This window comes from Salvelinus sp. IW2-2015, unplaced genomic scaffold (genome assembly GCF_002910315.2).
Source record: "Salvelinus sp. IW2-2015 unplaced genomic scaffold, ASM291031v2 Un_scaffold2546, whole genome shotgun sequence".
In the NCBI taxonomy this organism is placed as follows: Eukaryota; Metazoa; Chordata; class Actinopteri; order Salmoniformes; family Salmonidae; genus Salvelinus; species Salvelinus sp. IW2-2015.
The window spans coordinates 8055-28688 of record NW_019943859.1 but is presented as its reverse complement, the minus strand read 5'-3'; the positions used below and the strand labels follow the sequence as shown (position 1 = coordinate 28688).

Genomic DNA, 20634 nt, shown 5'->3' with positions numbered 1-20634 from the left:
CATATCGGAAGCCGATTCTAGATTTAATTTTGGATTGGAGATGCTTAATGTGAGTCTGGAAAGAGAGTTTACAGTCTAACCAGACACCTAGTATTGTAGTTGTCCACGTATTCCAACTCAGAGCCGTCCAGAGGAGTGATATTGGCGGCGGGCAGGTGCGGGCATGATCATTGAATAGCATGCATTTAGTTTTATTTACATTTAAGAGCAGTTGGAGGCCACGGAAGGAGAGTTGTATGGCATGAAGCTCGTCTGGAGGTTAGTTAAACAGTGTCCAAGAGGGCCAGAAGTATACAGAATGGTGTCGTCTGCTGAGAGTGGATCAGAGAATCACCAGCAGAAAGAGCGACATCATTGATGTATACAGAGAAGAGAGTCGGCCCGAGAATTGAACCCTGTGGCACCCCCATAGAGACTGCCAGAGGTCCGGACAACAGGCCCTCCGATTTGACACACTGAACTCTGTCTGAGAAGTACTTGGTAAACCAGGCGAGGCACATTATTTGAGAAACCAAGGCTGTCGAGTCTGCCAATAAGAATGTGGTGATTGACAGTCGAAAGCCTTGGCCAGTCGATGAATACGGCTGCACAGTAATGTCTCTTATCGATGGGTTATGATGTCGTTTAGGACCTTGAGCGTAGCTGAGGTGCACCCATGACCAGCTCTGAAACCAGATTGCATAGCGGGAGAAGGTACGGTGAGATTCGAAATTGGTTGATCTGTTTGTTAACTTGGCTTTCGAAGACCTTAGAAAGACTGGATAGGATAGATATAGGTCTGTAGCAGTTTGGGTCTGAGTGTCTCCCCCTTGAAGAGGGGGATGACCGCGGCAGCTTTCCAATCTTTGGGAATCTCAGACAATACGAAAGAGATATTGAACACGCTAGTAATAGGGGTTGCAACAATTTCGGCAGATCTTAGACAGAGAGGGTCCAGGATTGTCTAGCCCGGCATTGTAGGGGTCCAGATTTTGCAGCTCTTTCAGAACAATCAGCTATCTGGATTTGGGTGAAAGAGAAATGGTGGGGGGCTTTGGCGGTTGCTGTGAGGGTGCCGGGGAAGGGGTAGCCAGGTGCAAAGCATGGCCAGCCGTTAGAGAAGATTGCTTGTTGAAGATTTCTCAATTATAGTGGATTTATCGTTGGTAAACAGGTAATGTTCCGCCAGCCTTCAGCAGCAGTGGGCAGCTGGGGAGGAGCTCTTAGATTCTCCATGGACTTTTACAGGTCCCAGAACTTTTGAGTTTGTACTACAGGGATGCACATGTTTGTTGAAAAAGCTTTCCTTAGCTTTCTAACTGCCTGTGTATATTTTTTCCTAACTCTCCTGAAAAGTTGCAATATCAGCGGGGCTATTCGAATCTAATGCGCCCACAGGAAATTTTTTGTGCTGTCTAAGGTTGGAGTGAACCAAGGACTTATACTACTATATCCACAGATACTATATAATTATTTGAAGTGTACCGCTTTTTATGGACGTATTTAAGGAATAGTGGTTAGGCACTTTTAAAGAAAACTCAGGCTCCTCTCTATTGAGGGAGCATGGTCAATGTCATTCCAGGATACCCCGGCCAGGTCGATTAGAAAAGTCTGCTCGAGAAAGTGTTTTATAGTAAGGATGGAGATTTCAGGGGTTTTTCCTAAGCCAGGATTCAGACACAGCTAAGACATCCGGGTGGCAGATGTGCTAAAGCAGTGATGTAACAAACTTAGGGAATAGGCTTCTAATGTTTAACATGCCATGAAACCAAGGCTTATACGTTACAGAAGTCAAGCAAATGAGAGCACCTGGGGGTAGGGAGTAAGAGCTAGGCACTGCAGGACCTGAGATTAACCTCGACCATCACAGTAGGAACAGAGGAGAAGTAGGATAAGGGTAGCTAAAGGCTATACGAACTGGCCGTCTAGCACGTTCGGAACAGAGAGTAAAAGAGGACGCAGGTTTCTGGACACGATAGCATAGATTCAAGGCATAGTTGTATCAGACAAAGGTAAGGTAGGAAGTGAAGTACATGGAGGGTAAACCTAGGCATTGAGTTAATGTATAAGAGGAGGATTAGTCACTAGAACGTTTAAACCAGGTGATGCATCGCCATACTGGTAGGAGGTGAACAATCATGTTGGTTAAGGCATATTGAGCAGGCTAGAGGCCCTACAGTGAAATAAGACAGTAATCACTAACCAGGACAGTAATGGACGAGGCATATTGATATTAGAGAGAGGCATGCGTAGCCAAGTGAACATATGGGTCCAGTGAGTGGTTGGGCTGACTGGGGACACGGCGATTCAGACAGTTAGCAGGTCGGTGCTAACAAGCTAGCAGACAGTAGGCCGGGGTTAGCAAGCAAGCAGTTAGCAGACCGGGTTAGCAAGCAAGCAAGCAGTTAGCAGACCGGGTTAGCAAGCTAGCAGTTAGCAGACCGGGTTAGCAAGCAAGCTAGCAGTTAGCAGACCGGGGCAGGCAAGCTAGCAGAAGGGCCTTTGGGGGGATGTCGCGATGGGGGGATGTCGCGATGGAGGTAAGCTGTAACAGAAGCAGTTCTTTCTGCTGTTCAAAAAGAAGACTACTAGGACTAACCGATGGAGTGGTCATATTAACGTTACGGGGAGATGGCGAGTCCTCAGCAGAGGCTGCCCCAGTGGTAACTTCAACACCACTCTTCATCAGATTAGCCTTCAATATCAACCTAATAGAATTTTATAGACATTTATCACTAATTTCAACCTTGTAGTGTTCSGCAAWCTTCAACAGCTGTTCTTTAGTACATAATTCCAACAGTTCCTCTGATGGAAAGCAAATGAACTAGTCTACATTAGAKACCATAGTCAGAAGTAAATACAAAAAAAAMATCCCCTCTGCTGAGCACACCAAGACCGCAACCAGAGAAATGACAATCACACTGGGCARCACAGAAGAGAGATGATATATATGGAGCTTRCCCAAAACCTACAGTAACTCAACCCTAGTCTTCCCCTAAACCTACAGTAACTCAACCCTAGTCMCCGTGCGGATTTGCGGTGTGTAATTACGCACTGTATCCCGCTGGCAAGGAAATAAACCCCCCAGCACGCTGGCAGATTCCCCCAAGCCATGGKTGRGCCCCKGAGACAACTGCTKAGTCCACAGACACCACACAAAAWKAKAAWAWKSKRYRSCKKKARATWRRKKAYWGWYWKACYRSMCMKWYKSRKWKASAGYGGGYAAAAAACTATAGCTTCGGGTAGCTAGTGTCACTAACCTACCCAAATCTCCCAGTGAGGTACACAGCCGATTGTACTCACCTCCTCGGACTGATGTCCCAACAAATCAAATTACATTTATATAGCCCTTCTTACATCAGCTGATATCTCAAAGTGCTGTACAGAAACCCAGCCTAAAACCCCAAACAGCAAGCAATGCAGGTGTAGAAGCACAGTGGCTAGGAAAAACTCCCAAGAAAGGCCAAATCCTAGGAAGAAACCTAGAGAGGAACCAGGCTATGAGGGGTGGCCAGTCCTCTTCTGGCTGTGCCGGGTGGAGATTATAACAGAACATGGCCAAGATGTTCAAATGTTCATAAATGACCATTATGGTCAAATAATAATAATCACAGTAGTTGTCGAGGGTGCAACAAGTCAGCACCTCAGGAGAAAACGTCAGTTGGCTTTTCATAGCCGATCATTAAGAGTATCTCTACCGCTCCTGCTGTCTCTAGAGAGTTGAAAACAGCAGGTCTGGGACAGGTAGCACGTCCGGTGAACAGGTCAGGGTTCCATAGCCGCAGGTAGAACAGTTGAAACTGGAGCAGCAGCACAACCAGGTGGGGACAGCAAGGAGTCATCATGCCAGGTAGTCCTGAGGCATGGTCCTAGGGCTCATGTCCTCCGAGAGAGAGAAAGAAAGAATTAGAGAGAGCATACTTAAATTCACACAGGACACCGGTTAAGACAGGAGAAATACTCCAGATATAACAGACTGACCCTAGCACCCCGACACATAAACTACTYCAGCATAAATACTGGAGGCTGAGACAGGAGGGGTCAGGAGACACTGTGGCCCCATCCGATGATACCCCCYGACAGGGCCAAACAGGCAGGATATAACCCCACCCACTTTGCCAAAGCACAGCCCCCACACCACTAGAGGGATATCTTCAACCACCAACTTACCATCCTGAGACAAGACCGAGTATAGCCCACAAAGATCTCCGCCACGGCACAACCAGAGGGGGGCACCAACCCAGACAGGAAGATAACGTCAGTGACTCAACCCACTCAAGTGACGCACCCCTCCTAGGGACGGCATGGAAGAGCACCAGTAAGCCATGGACTCAGCCCCTGTAATAGGGTTAGAGGCAGAGAATCCAAGTGGAGACATAAGCGAGTAGAGCAAGAGTCTGCAGCCTGGGCAGGGGCCTGGAAACTAAGCAATGTACTTTCTCCAACACAGCAGACAACGAACTATCCACCGCAGTGGCAAGTTAACCAAAAACAAAGGCAACCAATACTGGMRACCAAACTCAAGAACTGTACCAAAAGATMTAAACAAAGCACCTACAGAGTTTAACATTAACTCRACGTTTTCTCCCAAACACAACACACATACTAGTAAGCCAAACGACACTAGTATTAGTCCTTRATAATGCAACAAAATGCTATACGCCAAAATGTCTAGGAACCAAACAGACAAGCCCCCACTTGTCACCAACCGGCTCAAAGTTCGTAACAAAAGGGAGACAAGGAATAACAAAATATTTTTATTTTAAAAAGTTAACTAAATACAATTAACAATGGTGTGTGTAATCAGTAGTGTAAGTGAGTGTTTTGCATGCATAAATGTGATAATGCAGGGTGTTGAAAGGTGCCAAAGCAAACAAACCACAAGGCCACAAAAATACCACAACCAAAATCTGTCTGTGTCTGCATGGAGAGAGTCTCCTCAATGAATGGGGAAGAGGTGCATTTATCCTGGGACACACCTGGGTCCAGGTGTGTCCCATTTCGCTGACGACCCTCCCAGCTCCGCCCACCGACATCCTATTAAGGAAAACAAGAGCAAAGAGAAAGAATTCGGCAGACAGAGTGGGAGGGTCGTCACAAGTAGTCCTACATACCACCTGTGGGTCATCATACCACCTGTGGGTCATCATACCACCTGGGTGGGATCTTTATAAACAGCTAGATGGCACAGTAAGGACCATCAGCAGTTGGGTGACTAGAGAAAGACAGACGTCCAGCTCAAGAATTTCCAGGTAAGACAAGAGTTTATTCTGCCACCTCTCTGTTCTCTGTGAGGGCATCCATCTTACCTTTTATCGCTGTAGACTTTGGCTGGGATTCAGTCGATTGCAGTGAGTGGCTTTCCTAAAAGCGTTTTTAGATTTGCACATATAGAAAATGAAGTGTCAGTTTGGTTGATGACTTCTCAGCCAAGTTTGCTGTCAGAACTGAATGTGTAACACCATGGGACTGACAGTTTCTATATCAAGTATCATCTCCCTCCATCCAGGATACGCTGGTGGGTAAATCAAACACACTTCTGGAAAGCCACTATCTGCAATTGAATAAGAGCCTGTATTTATGCTGCTTCAGGATTGTTCTTGTGTGTCTTCCATTTATGTCTCTCTGTGRGTCCGTCTCTCTCTCTCCCTTCCTCCACTGACTAATCTCTTAACACGGATAATATATCCTGATCTTTCAACTCTATTTTTGACTCCTCTCTGAATACAGTTTGAGGTGTTAGTTTCAAGCCCTTATGGACAGGTTTATATCTTCTCCTCTCCTCTCTCTCAGACAGTGTACCATGGCCTCTCTCTCTCTGTCCCTGGGACTGCTGGTGCTATGCACCCTGGCTCTTGTACACCTGCATGACCTGCATGGCGGCCCCATCAGGGTGTGGGATATTCGTGCCGCCAACCTGAAAGGATGGCTATTCTCAAAACCAAACCCCTACCTCAAGGTGAATTAATGTATTTAACCAGAACAGTCAGTTAACAAATCATTGTTAAATAAAATGAGGGACGGGCAGGTGAGGTGATAAAACAGAAGAAGTAATGTGACAGACATCATAACACAAGGACAGAGACACAGCAATAATCAGACAGTCATTTGTTTGGACATCAAGTAGCCATGTGAACATGAGAATGTCAGTGATTGGCTTGTTATTTGTTAGGTGAATTAATCTTTTTTTTAAATGAACGAACAATCAAATTAATTATAAAATGCATATACTAGTTCCTAATTTCAAGTGAGCCAACTGTACATGCATTATAAATAATTTTGTATTTAATGCACAATAGTAATAGAACTAAGTTTTTAATYAAGTCTACTGACAACATTATCTTCCTCAGGTGTGGTGCGGTTCATCCTTTCATGGCAAGAGCAACACTCTGAAGAGACAGGAAAATCCCATCTGGCCCGACGAGTTCAACTTTGCAAACATCATTAACAACTCGGTCCTTACGCTGGAGGTGAGTTTCCCACCTTACTATGCAAAGTGTTTTGAGCACTGGAAAAGCACTATGTAAATCCCATCAATTATGATGAGAGATTATTGTTATTATGATTATTATTAGGTGTGGGATGATATCATTGGACTAGATCACCACATGGGAACCTGCACAACCACCATCCACCCAGGAACACATAGTGAGACCTGCCAGCTGAAGAGAGGCACCGTCTACTACTCRTACAGCTACCAGATGGAACAGTGAGGATTAGATTGTAACCTTGAGTCTGATTCTTTCACTCGTATTCACTTCCTTATAGCATTAAAAAACGTGCTTTACAGCAAGATGTCTCAGTCTGTCTTCATCATGTTTCTGAATTGTTTAATGATTTCMCAGAAGATGCCTTAGATGGTACACAGCATATTAGAAGAGATCATCAATATTTCTACTGGATTTGAGACCGTTCGACATTTACCTTTCACAGTGTCACGATGTGGCCCTTTTGGGTGTATATCATGCTCACTCTCTCMCCCACCCCACGTTTTACAACGGTTATAAAATCCTGGTAGAAAGTCTTTCTCTTTGCTGCCATGGAGTATGGAGGGAGAGAGACCGTGGAGAACAAAGACATTCTTCCCAAAACTCCTAATTGTCAAAATTTGGAGAAGGAAATAATATTTATATTTTTGAGAATGTGGAAATGGTCTGTGGACAGTCATGAGTTTGTATCATTTGGTGATCTCATGAGGACAGTGTCATGTCTTTGGCATCATTAAACTGAAGACTTAGTTTAATCACATAATAATTAGAGAATTTTATGATAAATAACTTAATCATGTAATTAACTAGGAAGTCCAGGCACTAAGAAATATTCAGGTTATAAGTTTGATAACTTTCAGATATTTTAATATCTGATCAATTAGTCTTCCAATTAATGAATTCTTTACCTCACGTTAGTCTCATTCCAAACAAATTGTTGGTTATTTGCACGAACCCGGTCTTCACTGAGTCATCCATCAATTGTCTTAAATCACTTATTTACTAAATAACAAATGCAAGGACATGATAGCGTAGTTTCCCTAGTGGGATAAACCGGTATCGCGGCTCGGTGGACAAGGGAGGTGGGGGTCGACTGAGATAAAAGGCACTACAAAGTGACAATTGAAATACTAATCCTTTGCACATGAACGCTCACTCATTCGGGAATAATTGCAATATATTTACTCCCAGTGTCGCCTTGATCTCTGTTGGAAAGTTTGTTTCTGTTAGAGTTTGTCCACTCTCTCTCTCTCTGCCGTGGTTAGAATGGATAGTTCAGAGTAACATTCAGCAATGTTATAGAATAGATGTCTTGTCGGTCTTCGCGTTCAATGATCCCGGATTCCTAGCTGCAGACATATCAAAGATTTTTTTCTTATTCTGTCGGTTCAATAGTCAGAGTTTAACCACGTATGGTTATGAATTCAGCAATGTGCTTAAACTTTAGCCGTCTTGTAATTGAGAGAAGCTTGGTCTCTACTCAAACCTTAGCCCTCTCGTAATTGAGAGAAGCATGGTCTGAAGATAAATTCCCAAGATGGTGGTTATATTCGGAAGAGCAGAATGTGGCTGTCCCATGACACCAGATCAATGTCTATGCTCATGGGGCGGGCCTATGATTTAGTTAAACTGCGACGGGAATTAGTTTCCTTAAACAGTTTAAAAATCATATTACATTATTTCACATACGGTTTCATCTTTTCTCATTCATTTTATACAGCAATTAGATGCAAGCCTCACAACTGACTCTTGTATAAACAGGTTTATGGTAATCCCTCGTTGAAAAGGCTGGAACTCTGAAACTTTCAACAGAGAAAAAGTAGTACTATGTGCCAATGAGAGCCACGGTAAGCCAGACATATTGAATGGTTAAGAAGACCAGAAAAATGAAGCTGTTGCTACATGTTGAAGTGGTTGGCAATTCAAAAACTAGAGTCAGAGAACGCCGGGACGAAGTCCCCACATTGAAATGGCTACAACTCTATAAACTAAAGAATAAATATTCAGACTGCAGATGTATAAATACTTTAGTCTGGTAAATGTATCTCTTCTAAGAACAGTTCTGAATGGTACTCTGGAGTACCCATTATAACAACTAAGACAGACTGTGACTCCTGGGGAACACAACCAGAGACTTTTCTGTCGACTCTCCAGCAGATGGACAGGCGACCACAGAGAGAGACAACAAGACATATGCTAGTAAATATGTCAATTGCAATTTATTTTTGAATGAGCGGTTGTTCAGATAGAAACTATTAGCAATTTCTATGAGTGTAGTTATCAGCAAGAGTTACCCACTCTTGATCGGTCCCCATCCATTTTCCTTTGTCTACCAAGCCATCATATCGGTTTCGTCCGCTAGGGACTTTTCCTTCGTATCACGTAGTAACCCATGTGTGAACTAATTGTGTGTGTGTTTATGTGATTCTGTGATTTGATTTGATTATTTGTATTTTGCTGATTCGTGATCTATGCTAGGGTTGGTGCAGACATCCAAGGGTTTGCGACATTCAGAATATGACTGATGAGGTAATAATACATTAATAAGTGACTGTAATCAATAAGATATGAAAATATCTGAAGAGTTAATTCGGGAAATAGAAACTCTTTAAACATTTTCCTGTTGTGCCCCGACTTCCTAGCTAATTAAAGTTACATGATTAGTTTAATCGCGTAATAAAATTACACGTATTACACAAATTGATTTGATAATATACAGTCTTCACATTTAATTACATTTAAGTCATTTAGCAGACGCTCTTATCCAGAGCGACTTACAAATTGGAAAGTTCATACATATTCATCCTGGTCCCTGGTCCCCCCGTGGGAATTGAACCCACAACCCTGGCGGTTGCTACCGAGTGGCTACTGGGGCTAACGCCTTTGTCCAGAAGTATGCACCAGCTAGCCTCGAGCTAGCCCCATTTCCTGGCTAGCAAATTAAGTAATCCAGCTACAATACATCTCTTGCCAATTAGCCTGGACCCTTTGTCGACACGGAGCCCCGCCGATCCATCATGACTGGTCTGCTGGTCTGCTGACGTAATTCGGCCGATTTGCTCTCAACCAGCCTCTGCAGTTTGGATGTTGGTGTTGATCCATCTGCTAGCCCCGGCCTGCTAGCTTCCTGAACGCCGTGTCCCCCGCTCGCCTTGCGTAGTAATCCACTACCGAACGACTCCCTGTTTCATCTATTGCTGCTCATTGGACCCTATGATCACTCGGCTACACAGCTGATGCCTGCTGGACTGTTCATTAACACGGTACTTAATTTTGCTTATCTGTCGGCCCCAGCCTCGAACTCAGGCCCTGTGTGTGGCTAACTGACCCTCTTTTACCATTCATCGCCATTTACCCGTTGTTGTTGTCCTAGCTGTTTACCCGTTGTTGTCTCACCCGTTGTTGTCTTAGCTCTCCCAATCAACACCTGTGATTGCTTTATGCCTTTCTCTAATGTCAATATGCCTTGTATACTGTTGTTTAGGGCAGCTCTCATTGTTTTATTTTACTGCAGAGCCCCTAATCCTGCTCAACATGCCTCAGATAGCCCCGCTCAGACCCGCTCAGCCCAGTCAAAACTGTTCGCTGCTCTGGCACCCCAATGGTGGAACAAACTCCCCCACGACGCCAGGTCAGCGGAATCAATCACCACCTTCCGGAGACACCTGAAACCCCACCTCTTTAAGGAATACCTAGGATAGGATAAAGTAATCCTTCTAACCCCCTCCCCCTTAAAAGAGTTAGATGCACTATTGTAAAGTGGTTGTTCCACTGGATATCATAAGGTGAATGCACCAATTTGTAAGTCGCTCTGGATAAGAGCGTCTGCTAAATGACTTAAATGTAAATGTAAATGTGCTAACCTAGAGTGCTGTTGAGGCTAATGTAGACGTTCATTGCAAAATAGTGTGTTTTAATTAATTATTTGGTGATGTGAATATCTTTAGTACTGTTTTTTAAATGTTTCACTATTTTTATTTGTATGATATTCACTGAGAAGGATGTTCCTCCCCTTCCTCCTCTGAGGAGCCTCCACTGTTTTAGAAACGTATCTGTTTGGTATCCCAGCTTCCTTTCCTTTCTACCTTTCTTATCTTCATTTCCTTCTTTCCTAGCTTGCTTTCCTTGATCCCTTTCCTTCCTTTCCTCCTACTACAGTAGTGACTTTGGGCCCTCTACATTACTACTACTGTTACATTAATGTTGTGCCCCCGGAGGTTACTCTCTTTATCTTTAAAAAACAGATACATTTTACATTTTACATTTTAGTCATTTAGCAGATGCTCTTATCCAGAGCGACTTACAGTAGAGTGCATACATTTTTATTACATTTTTTTTTTACATACTGAGACAAGGATATCCCTACCGGCCAAACCCTCCCTACCGGCCAAACCCTCCCTAACCCGGAGGTAAAAAAACATATTGTATCATAGTGCCTCTCCTCTTTCTAAAGATCTAATGTAACTTTACTGTTTATAAGAATATGAATATGTATATATGAATAGTGTGTAAATAGTATTTTTGTTCTCAAAAAAAATTTACATTTTAAAATTAAAAAGTTGGTGGCCAGCTTGAGAGCATCCAGAAACGTGCTTGCCAAATGATCTTCTGCACGGCATACCCAGGATACAAGGATCATGGATGTACTAAACATATTAACACTGCTCTCACTTCATGAGTGAAGACAACCCGTGCCTGGACTTTGCAGTGTCCCTGTTCAAGTCACCCTTCAGAGACTGTTTACCTGCCTGGCAAGGACATGTGTCAGGCAGGTCACCTGTAGTACACACATACTGTCTATATTAACAGGCCAGAACTGAAAGATACAAAGTCAACAATGCCTTACTTTTGCCTCTTCACTCTGTGTTTGAGTGTCCACTTAATCAACTCTTTAAGTATCTTTATAAGTAAATGTCAAATGCGTTTTATGTGTATTTTAACTTGAATGTTTTGTCTATTCAATGCAATATCCATTTACGTATGAGGTTGTCACATTTTGCAGAGTCATCACTTGCCATTGACCATAATGCAATATGCAAATATGTATAAAACATATTAGAAGCCACTCTAAAACACTCCACACCAGTAAATGGAGTAGAGAAAAGAGGAAAGGAAGCTAGGAAAAGAGGGAGGAAAGGGAGCGAGGAAAGCAAAAGAGTGGAAGATAAACGAAAAAAAGAGATCAAGGAAATGAAGCTAGGAAAGGAGGAAAGGAAATTAAACAAGGAAAGGAAAAGTGTAAAGTTAGTTAGAGATATAAAGGGAACAAGCAAATTAGGAAAGAAAGCTAGGAAATGAGGAACAGGATCTAGAAAAGGAGGAGAGAATTAATCTAGGGACGGAAAGGGAGCAAGAAAAGGAGGAGAGGAAATTAATCTAGGGAAGGAAAGAGAGCAAGAAAAGGAGGAGAGTGTCACGCTCGTCGAAAGGAATGGACCAAGGCGCAGCGTAGTGAGCGTTCATTTTAGTTTATTTATAATCTCGCCAACAAAACAAGAAATAACAAACGAACGTAAAGCTACGTAGTGCTCGCAGGCCACTACACATAGACAACTACCCACAATCACAGGTGGGAAAAAGGGCTGCCTAAGTATGATTCCCAATCAGAGACAACGATAGACAGCTGTCCCTGATTGAGAACCATACCCGGCCAAAACATAGAAATAAAAAACATAGAATGCCAACCTCACATCACACCCTGACCTAACCAAATAGAGAAATAAAATGGCTCTCTAAGGTCAGGGCGTGACAGAGAGAGGCTAGAAAAGGAGGAAAGGATAGAAAATGAGGAAAAGATAGGAGGAAAGAGAGCGAGGAAAGAAAAGGAGTGGAGGAAGGGAAAGACAGGGGTCAAGAAACAGAAGATAAGAAAGAAGGAATGGAAGAGAGGAATGACCAAGGAAAGGAAGCCAGGAAAGGAAAGAATGAAAGGGAGCAAGGAAAGAAAAGGGAACTAAGAAAGGAGATGAAGCCAGTGAAGGAAAGTGAGCAAGGAAAGGAGGATATGAGAGGAAGCCAGGGAAGGAAAAGGAGGAAAGGAAGCAACGAAAAGAGGAAAGGAAAAGTGGTTAAGAAGGAAAGAGATCAAGGAATGCAAGCATGGAAGGAATAAATTGAAGCTAGAAAAGGCAGAAAAGGTGCTAGGATATCAGACATGCATTTCAAAAAGCAATTGTGATTTATACATTTGTACCTATTTTTTGGAAAACTGAGGATTTCCTAATCTTGATTCCATATTATTCAGTGCATTCGGATTGTATTCAGACCCCTTAACTTTTCCCACATTTTTATTACATTACAGCCTTATTTTAAAATTGATTAAATTGTTTTTTCCCCTTATCAATATACACACACAATACCCCATAATTACAAAGCAAAAACAGGTTTAGACATTTTTTCAAATTTATAAAATTAAAAAAACTGAAATATCATATTTACATAATTATTCAAACTGTTTACTCAGTACTTTGTTGAAGCACGTTTGGCAGCGATTACAGACTCAAGTCTTCTTAGGTATGACGCGACAAGCTTGGCAAACCTGTATTTGGGAAGTTTCTCCCTTTCTTCTCTGCAGATCCTCTCTAGCGCTGTCAGGTTGGATGGGGAGCTTCACTGCTATTTTCAGGTCTCTCCAGAGATGTACCATCGGGTTCAAGTCCAGGCTCTGTCTGGGCCATTCAAGGATATTCTCAGACTTGTCCCAAAGCCACTCCTGCGTTCTCTTGGCTGTGTGCTGAGGGTCGTTTTCCTGTTGGAAGGTGAACCTTCACCCCAGTCTGAGGTCCTGAGCGTTCTGGAGCAGGTTTCATCAAGAATCTCTATACTTTGCTCCGTTCATCTTTCCCTCGATCCTGACTAGTCTCCCAGTCCATGCCGCTGAAACAAATCCCCACAGCATGATGCTGCCACCACTATGCTTCACCGTAGGGATGGTGCCAGGTTTCCTCCAGACGTGACGCTTGGCATTCAGGCCAAAGAGTTCAATCTTGGTTTCATTAGACCAGAGAATCTTGTTTCTCATGGTCTGAGAGTCCTTTAGGTGCCTTTTGGCAAACTCCAAGCAAGCTGTCATGTGATTTTTACTGAGGAGTGGCTTCTGTCTGGCCACTCTACCATAAACGCCTGATTGGTGAAGTGCTGCAGAGTTGGTTGTCCTTCTGGAAGGTTCTCCCACCTCCAAAGAGGAACTCTAGAGCTCTGTCAGAGTCACCATCGGGTTCTTGGTCACCTCCCTGACCAAGGCCCTTCTCCCCCGATTGCTCAGTTTGGCCAGGCGGCCAGCACTAGGAAGAGTCTTGGTGGTTCCCAACTTCTTCCTTTTAAGAATGATGGAGGCCACTGTGTTCTTGGGGACCTTCAATGCTGCAGAAATGTTTTGGTACCCTTCCCCAGATCTGTGCCTCGACACAATCCTGTCTCGGAGCTCTACGGACAATTCCTTCGACCTCATGGCTTGGTTTTTGCTCTGACATACACTGTCAACTGTGGGATCTTTATATCGACAGGTGTGTGCCTTTCCAAATCATGTCCAATCAATTGAATTTACCAAAGGTGGATTCCAATCAAGTTGTAGAAACGTCTCAAGGATGATCAATGGAAACAGGATGCACCTGAGCTCAATTTTGAGTCTCATAGCAAAGAGTCTGAATACTTATGTAAATAAGGTATTTCTGTCTTCTTTTTGTTTTTATACATTTGCAAACATTTCTGAAAACCTGTTTTCACTTTGTCATTATGGGGCAATGTGATGTCATTATGGGGCAATGTGATGTCATTATGGGGTATTGTGATGTCATTATGGGGCAATGTGATGTCATTATGGGGTATTGTGATGTCATTATGGGGTATTGTGATGTCATTATGGGGCAATGTGATGTCATTATGAGGTATTGTGATGTCATTATGGGGTATTGTGATGTCATTATGGGGCAATGTGTGTAAATTGATGAGGAAATACATTTATTTAATCAATTTTAGAATAAGACTGTAACGTAACAAAATGTGAAAAAGAGAAGGGGTGTGAATACTTTCCAAATGCACTGTATGTGGAGCAATTCCCAAATATGTAAAATACAGGTCACAAATGTAAACTGTGGAGTCACAAATGTTGTCATATTTCTAAAAACATATTTGACCACTGTGTTTGCAAAGTAAGAAATATGTTTATTATAGGTTCCTTTGCTGACGTTGGTTCTTCAGCTTCCCACCATGTCATCCCAGGTTAGATCCTTAAGATAACATAACACAAGGACTTAATTATCACCATGGGGAAATGTTGTATTCATCTGAATGCTGATTATGAAAAAAGGCCAAACCTTAAAATAACAAAAAGTTATATAAAGTGTAGGTTTAAGCGCAATAATGGTATACTGTAAAAGGCTTTGACAGAAAATCTCAAATCAAGTCGAAATATTGATTTATCACTTTCAATATTCTATGGACCAATCTAAGACCTCTTCTGAGAAAGTGTAAAACAATATAGAAACATGAAGCCAGACTGAGACCATCTTGCCGTAAAACACGTTTTTTTATTGATGTTTTAAGCAAGTGAATACATGAGTGACAGGGTGAGAGAACCAATCAGACACAAGGTCATAAAGGTCCTAGGTTACAATCTAACCATCAGTCTGTTCCATCTAGTGGCTGTAGTCGTAGCTGTAGGTGTAGTAGACGGTGCCTTTCTTCAGGTGGCAGGTCTCAGTGTGTGTTCCTCGGCGGATGGTGGTGGTGCAGGTTCCCAGGCGGTGATCTGGTCCGGCGTCATCATCCCACACCTAATAATAATAATAATTTATAGTCATAATAATAAATAATCTTTAAAGTCATAATAATAATCAGAATAGTAATACTCTTCCTCCTCCTCTTTCTCCTCCTCCTCATTATACTCATCATCATCATAATAATAATTGATGGGATTTACATAGTGCTTTTCCAGTGCTCAAAGTGCTTTGCATAGTAAGGGGGGGAAACTCACCTCCAGCTTCAGGACAGACTTGTGGATGATGTCTACYAAGTTGAATTCGCCGGGCCAGGTGGGGTTGGCCTGGTTATTCAGAATGCTGCTCATGCCACCGAAGGCTGGGCCGCACCACACCTAAAGAAGATAATGTTGTCAGTAGACTTTATTAAGTATTGGTGGGTCCCCWGCGAGACGGTTGAGCTAACGTAGGCTAATGCGATTAGCATGAGATTGTAAGTAACAAGAACATTTCCCAGGACCTAGACATATCTGATGTTTAAATTCTTGTTAATCTAACTGCACTGTCCAATTTACKGTAGCTATTACAGTGAAATAATACCATGCTATTGTTTGAGGAGAGTGCACAATTTTGAACATAAAAAGTTATTAATAAACAAATCAGGCACATTTGGGAATTCTTGATACAAAATTTTGAACAAAATGCAATGGTTCATTGGATCAGTCTAACACTTTGCCCATACACGGATGCCATCTAGTGGCCAAAATGTATATTGCACCTGGGCTGGAATAATACATTATGGCCTTTCTCTTGCATTTAAAAGATGATGGTACAAAAAAATACAAAATAAKGTTTTTTTTTTTCTTTGTATTGTGTTTACCAGATCTAGCGTGCTATATTCTCCTACATACCTTTCACATTCCCACAAACTTCAATGTGTTTCCTTTCAAATGGTACTAAGAATAGGCATATCCTTGCTTCAGAACCTGAGCTACAGGCAGTTAGATTTGGGTATGTCATTACAGGTGAAAATGTAATCAATTCACCTTGACGTAGGGGTCTGGCTGGGAGAGGAGGTCTCCTTTCAGGTTGGAGGCACTAAGGCCCCACACCCTGACATGGCCGTCATACAGGTCACAGTGTACAAGAGCCAGGGTGCATAGCACCAGCAGTCCCAGGGACAGAGAGAGAGAGGCCATGGTACACTGTCGGAGAGAGAGGAGAGAGAAGAGGAGAGGAGGGGAGGAAGGGAGGGGAAGGTATAAACCTGTCCATAAGAGCTTGAAACTAACACTACAAACTGTATTCAGAGAGGTGGAGTGAAAATAGAGTTCAGAACATATTATCAGTATTAAGAGACCAGTGAAGGAAGAGATAGAGAGAGACAGACAGACAGCGACACAATAGAGAGAAAGGGTGAGAAAGAGAGAGAGAGAGAGGTAGAAGAACAGAAGAACAGCACCAGAACAACAGATCATGTCTTACCTGGATATTCTTGAGCTGGACGTCTGTCTTCTCTAGTCACCCAACTGCTGATGGTCCTTACTGTGCCATCTAGCTGTTTATAAAGATCTCAGCCCCCCCCCCCCCCCCCKGGAGGTATGATGACCCACAGATGGTATGTAGGACTACTTATGATGACATAACCAATGAGAACACACCCTATATTACCAAGAGACATATGGAAGCCTATAAGGTGTGACAACAAATTCTGATCCTATTTGAAATGCTGATTGAACAAATTGTATTCCAGATAATGTCAAAAGGCCAGCCCAGTGAATAAACAGTTAGGTAAGGGTGAGGACATTACTAAGGGTGGACATGGTAAATAGTACTGCATAGAATATGTAATTCATCAGTAATACCATTGATCACTATCTMTAGGAGACAACAGGCGCCACACAGCCCACTGCTTCAGTAGGAGTGGTATTATAAGGACCACTCCTACAGTGACCGTGTTTGAGTCCCAAAATGGCACCCTATTCCCTATATAGTGCACTAGTGGTCAAAAGTAGCTCACTATAAAGTGAATAGGGTGTAATGTGGGACAAACCCTTTACACACTACAGTTATATCACTCACTCTGTGGCGCCACATACAAACACTGTCTCTGGCTTCAATAGAAGCTTCATCCCAGGGCCCTATCAACCGGATGAGTCGTAAAACCTCTTGGTTTTATTCTCAATCACTATGAATGCAGTGAATCCACTTGTGGTTCATATTCCAAGATCTAATTAATAAACTTTTTGTATTAAAGAAGTACAGAAGACTACAGAGCTAATTAAGTTATTATAATATGCGTCACTCCCACAGCGACAATATACACTGACTACAGAACATACCCCTCTCTCTCCTCTCTCTGTGGCGCCACACACAAATATTACTTTTCTTGWCTCTTGGTTGACTTTCCTATATATAAATCTTATTTTATTTTTATATTTTGAATTTTATGTAATATCTTATGCTGTTCCTTGTCTATTACTGTTCTGTACTTTGTCATTTGTCATTTGGGGGGGGGCACACAAGGAGATTGGCTGAGTCAGGTTGGAGACCAGAGCCAACTCCTCGTGCTTACTGTGGGGAGCGTGTGACTGGTCAGGCACCGTGTTATGCAGAGATGCGCACGGTGTCTCCAGTTCACATTCTTAGCCCGGTGCGCTCTATTCCAGCTCCTCACAGTTGCCGGGCTAGAATGGGCCTCCAGCCAGGACGGATGGTGCCGGCTCAGCGCTCCTGGTCTCCAGTAGACCTCCTTGGACCAGGATATCCTGCGCCGGCTCTGCGTACTGTGTCTAGGTGCGTCTGCATAGCCCAGTGCGTCCTGTGTTAGCGCACCGCACTTGCGGGGCTCAAGTGAGCATCCAGCCAGGATGCATTGTGCCAGCTCTACCTGCAGATCTCCAGTGCGCCTCCACAGTCCGGTATGTCCTGTGCCTCCTCTCCGCACTAGCCCTGAGGTGCGTGTCCCCAGCCCGGTACAACCAGTTCCGGCACCACACACCAGGCCTCCAGTGCGCCTCCAGAGTACAGTACGTCCTGTTCCTCCTCCCCGCACTCGCCCTGAGGTGCGCGTCCTCAGCCCGGTACCACCAGTTCCGGCACCCCGCATCAGGCTTCCAGTGCGCTTCCATAGTCCAGAGCTTCCGGCGACAGTACCCAGTCCAGAGCTTCCGGCGACCAGATCCAGTCAGAGCTTCCGACACAGTACCCAGTCCAGAGCTTCCGGCGACAGTACCCAGTCCAGAGCTTCCGGCGACATACCAGTCCAGAGCTTCCGGCGACAGTACCCAGTCCAGAGCTTCCGGCGACAGCTCCCAGTCCAGAGCTTCCGGCGACGTTTCACAGTCCGGAACCTCCAACGACGGGCCACAGTCCGGAACCTCCAATGACAGGCCATAGTCCGGAGCCTGAAAATACAGAACATTTGTTCCCTGGGTGCAGGGTTTCAGCGGGGTTTCAGCAGCCTATGTTCAAGGTTTCAGGCTTGTAACTTAAAAACGAATAAGAAATATCTATTTTAGATACAGGTACACAGTCTTGGAAATGTGTGTTTGCGCACCCCATGAAGACAGGACGCACCTGCTAAAATCGGTTTCCTATTGAACATAATTCTTTCCGTAAGAAATATTATAGTTTGATTACATTTAAGGGTATCTGAGGACTAAATAGAAACGTATTTTGACTTGTAGAAACAAAGTTTAGGGGTAGTTTTTTGGATTATTTTCTCTGCAAGTTGAACGAGTGGTTTACTCAAATCGATGGCGCCAACTAAACAGACTTTTTGGGATATAAAGATGGATTGTATCTAACAAAACGACACTACATGTTATAGCTGGGACCCTTTGGATGACAAATCAGAGGAAGATTTTCAAAAAGTAAGTGAATATTTAATCACTATTTGTGAATTTAGGAAACCTATGCTGGTGTAAAAATATTTTGATGTGGGGCACCGTCCTCAACAATCGCATGGCATGTTTTCGCTGTAATAGCTCTTGTAAATTGGACAGTGCAGTTAGATTAACAAGAATTTAAGCTTTCAACCGATATAAGACACGTATATGTACCTAAATGTTTAATATCCATAATTTTTATGATTATTTATTTGAATTGCGCGCCCTCCAGTTTCAKCTCCAGTTTCACCAGGAAGAATTCAAAAATCAATATTTGATGGAATCACAGCTTTCATGCATCTTGGCATGCCCTCCACCAGTCTTTCACAGTGATGTTGGGTGACTTTATGCCACTCCTGGTGCAAAAATTCAAGCAGCTCAGCTTTGTTTGATGGCTTGTGACCATCCATCTTCCTCTTGATCACATTCAAGAGGTTTTCAATGGGGTTCAGGTCTGGAGATTGGGATGGCCATGACAAGGTCTTGATCTGGTGGTCCTCCATCCACACCTTGATTGACCTGGCTGTGTGGTATGGAGCATTGTRCTGCTGGAAAATCCAATCCTCAGAGTTGGGGAACATTGTCAYAGCAGAAGGAAGCAAGTTTTCTTACAGGACAACCTTGTACGTGGCTTGATTCATGTGTCCTTCACAAAGACAAATCTGCCCGATTCCAGCCTTGCTGAAGCACCCCAAGATCATCACCGAACGTCCACCAAATTCCACAGTGGGTGCGAGGCCTGGAGAGGCCTACAAGCCACAGTGTCTCAAACCCCACATTTGTTAAACAAATCAAAATATATTTCAGATTTTAGATTCTTCCAAGTAGCCACCGTTTGCCTTGATTACAGCTTTGCACACTCTTGGCATTCTCTCAACCAGCTTCATGAGGAATGCTTTTCCAACAGTCTTGAAGGTGTTCCCACATATGCTGAGCACTTGTTGGCTGCTTTTCCTTCACTATGCGGTCCAACTCATCCAAAACCATCTCAATTGAGTTGAGGTGGGGTGATTGTGGAGACCAGGTCATCTGATGCTGCACTCCATCACTCTCTTTCTTTGTCAAATAGCCCTTACACATCCTGGATGTGTGTTTTGGGTCATTGTCCTGTTGAAAAACAAATGATAGTCCCACTAAGTGCAAACCAGAAGGGATGGTGTATTGCTGCAGAATGCTGTGGTAGCCATGCTGGTAAAGTGTGCCTCTAAATAAATCACTGACAGTGTCACCAGCAAACCACCATCACACCTCCTCCTCCATGCTTCACTGTGGGAAACACACATGCGGAGATCATCCATTCAACTACTCTGCGTCTCACAACGACAAGGCAGTTGGAACCAAAAATCTCAAATTTGGACTCATCAGACCTAAAGGACAGATTTCRACCGGTCTAATGTCAATTGCTTGTGTTTCTTGTCCCAAGCAAGTCTCTTCTCTTATTGGAGTCCTTTAGTAYTGGTTTCTTTGTAGCAATTCGACCATGAAGGCCTGATTCACACAGTCTCCTCTGAACAGTTGAGATGTTTCTGTAACTTAAACTCTGTGAAGAATAAAGGAGAGCCACAAACCCTAGGAGCT

At 43.4% G+C, this 20634-nt stretch overlaps 2 protein-coding genes across 4 annotated transcripts in view; one reads left to right on the top strand and one right to left on the bottom strand.

Moving 5' to 3' along the window:
- LOC139025355 (perforin-1-like) overlaps positions 1-16736 on the bottom strand; it is a 57479-nt gene extending 40743 nt beyond the window's left edge. Inside the window, exons 1-4 of one of the 3 annotated variants that reach the window (XM_070440443.1) lie at positions 16653-16736; positions 16213-16376; positions 15442-15561; positions 14976-15241 (exon numbers count right to left, since the gene is read on the bottom strand). In XM_070440443.1, coding sequence (XP_070296544.1) covers positions 15104-15241; positions 15442-15561; positions 16213-16365 — 411 coding nt within the window. In that variant the 5' untranslated portion in view covers positions 16366-16376; positions 16653-16736 and the 3' untranslated portion in view covers positions 14976-15103. Of the gene's footprint in view, positions 1-14975; positions 15242-15441; positions 15562-16212; positions 16377-16651 lie in introns of those variants that run through there. The other 2 variants (XM_070440444.1, XM_070440445.1) reach the window with 2 other exon arrangements.
- On the top strand, positions 5104-6781 carry LOC139025354 (perforin-1-like). The gene is made up of 4 exons (XM_070440442.1): positions 5104-5231; positions 5773-5938; positions 6330-6449; positions 6555-6781. The coding sequence occupies exons 2-4, from the start codon at positions 5783-5785 to the stop codon at positions 6690-6692; spliced, it is 414 nt and encodes a 137-aa protein (XP_070296543.1). The 5' UTR covers positions 5104-5231; positions 5773-5782; the 3' UTR covers positions 6693-6781.
- Positions 16737-20634: the final 3898 nt, after the last annotated feature.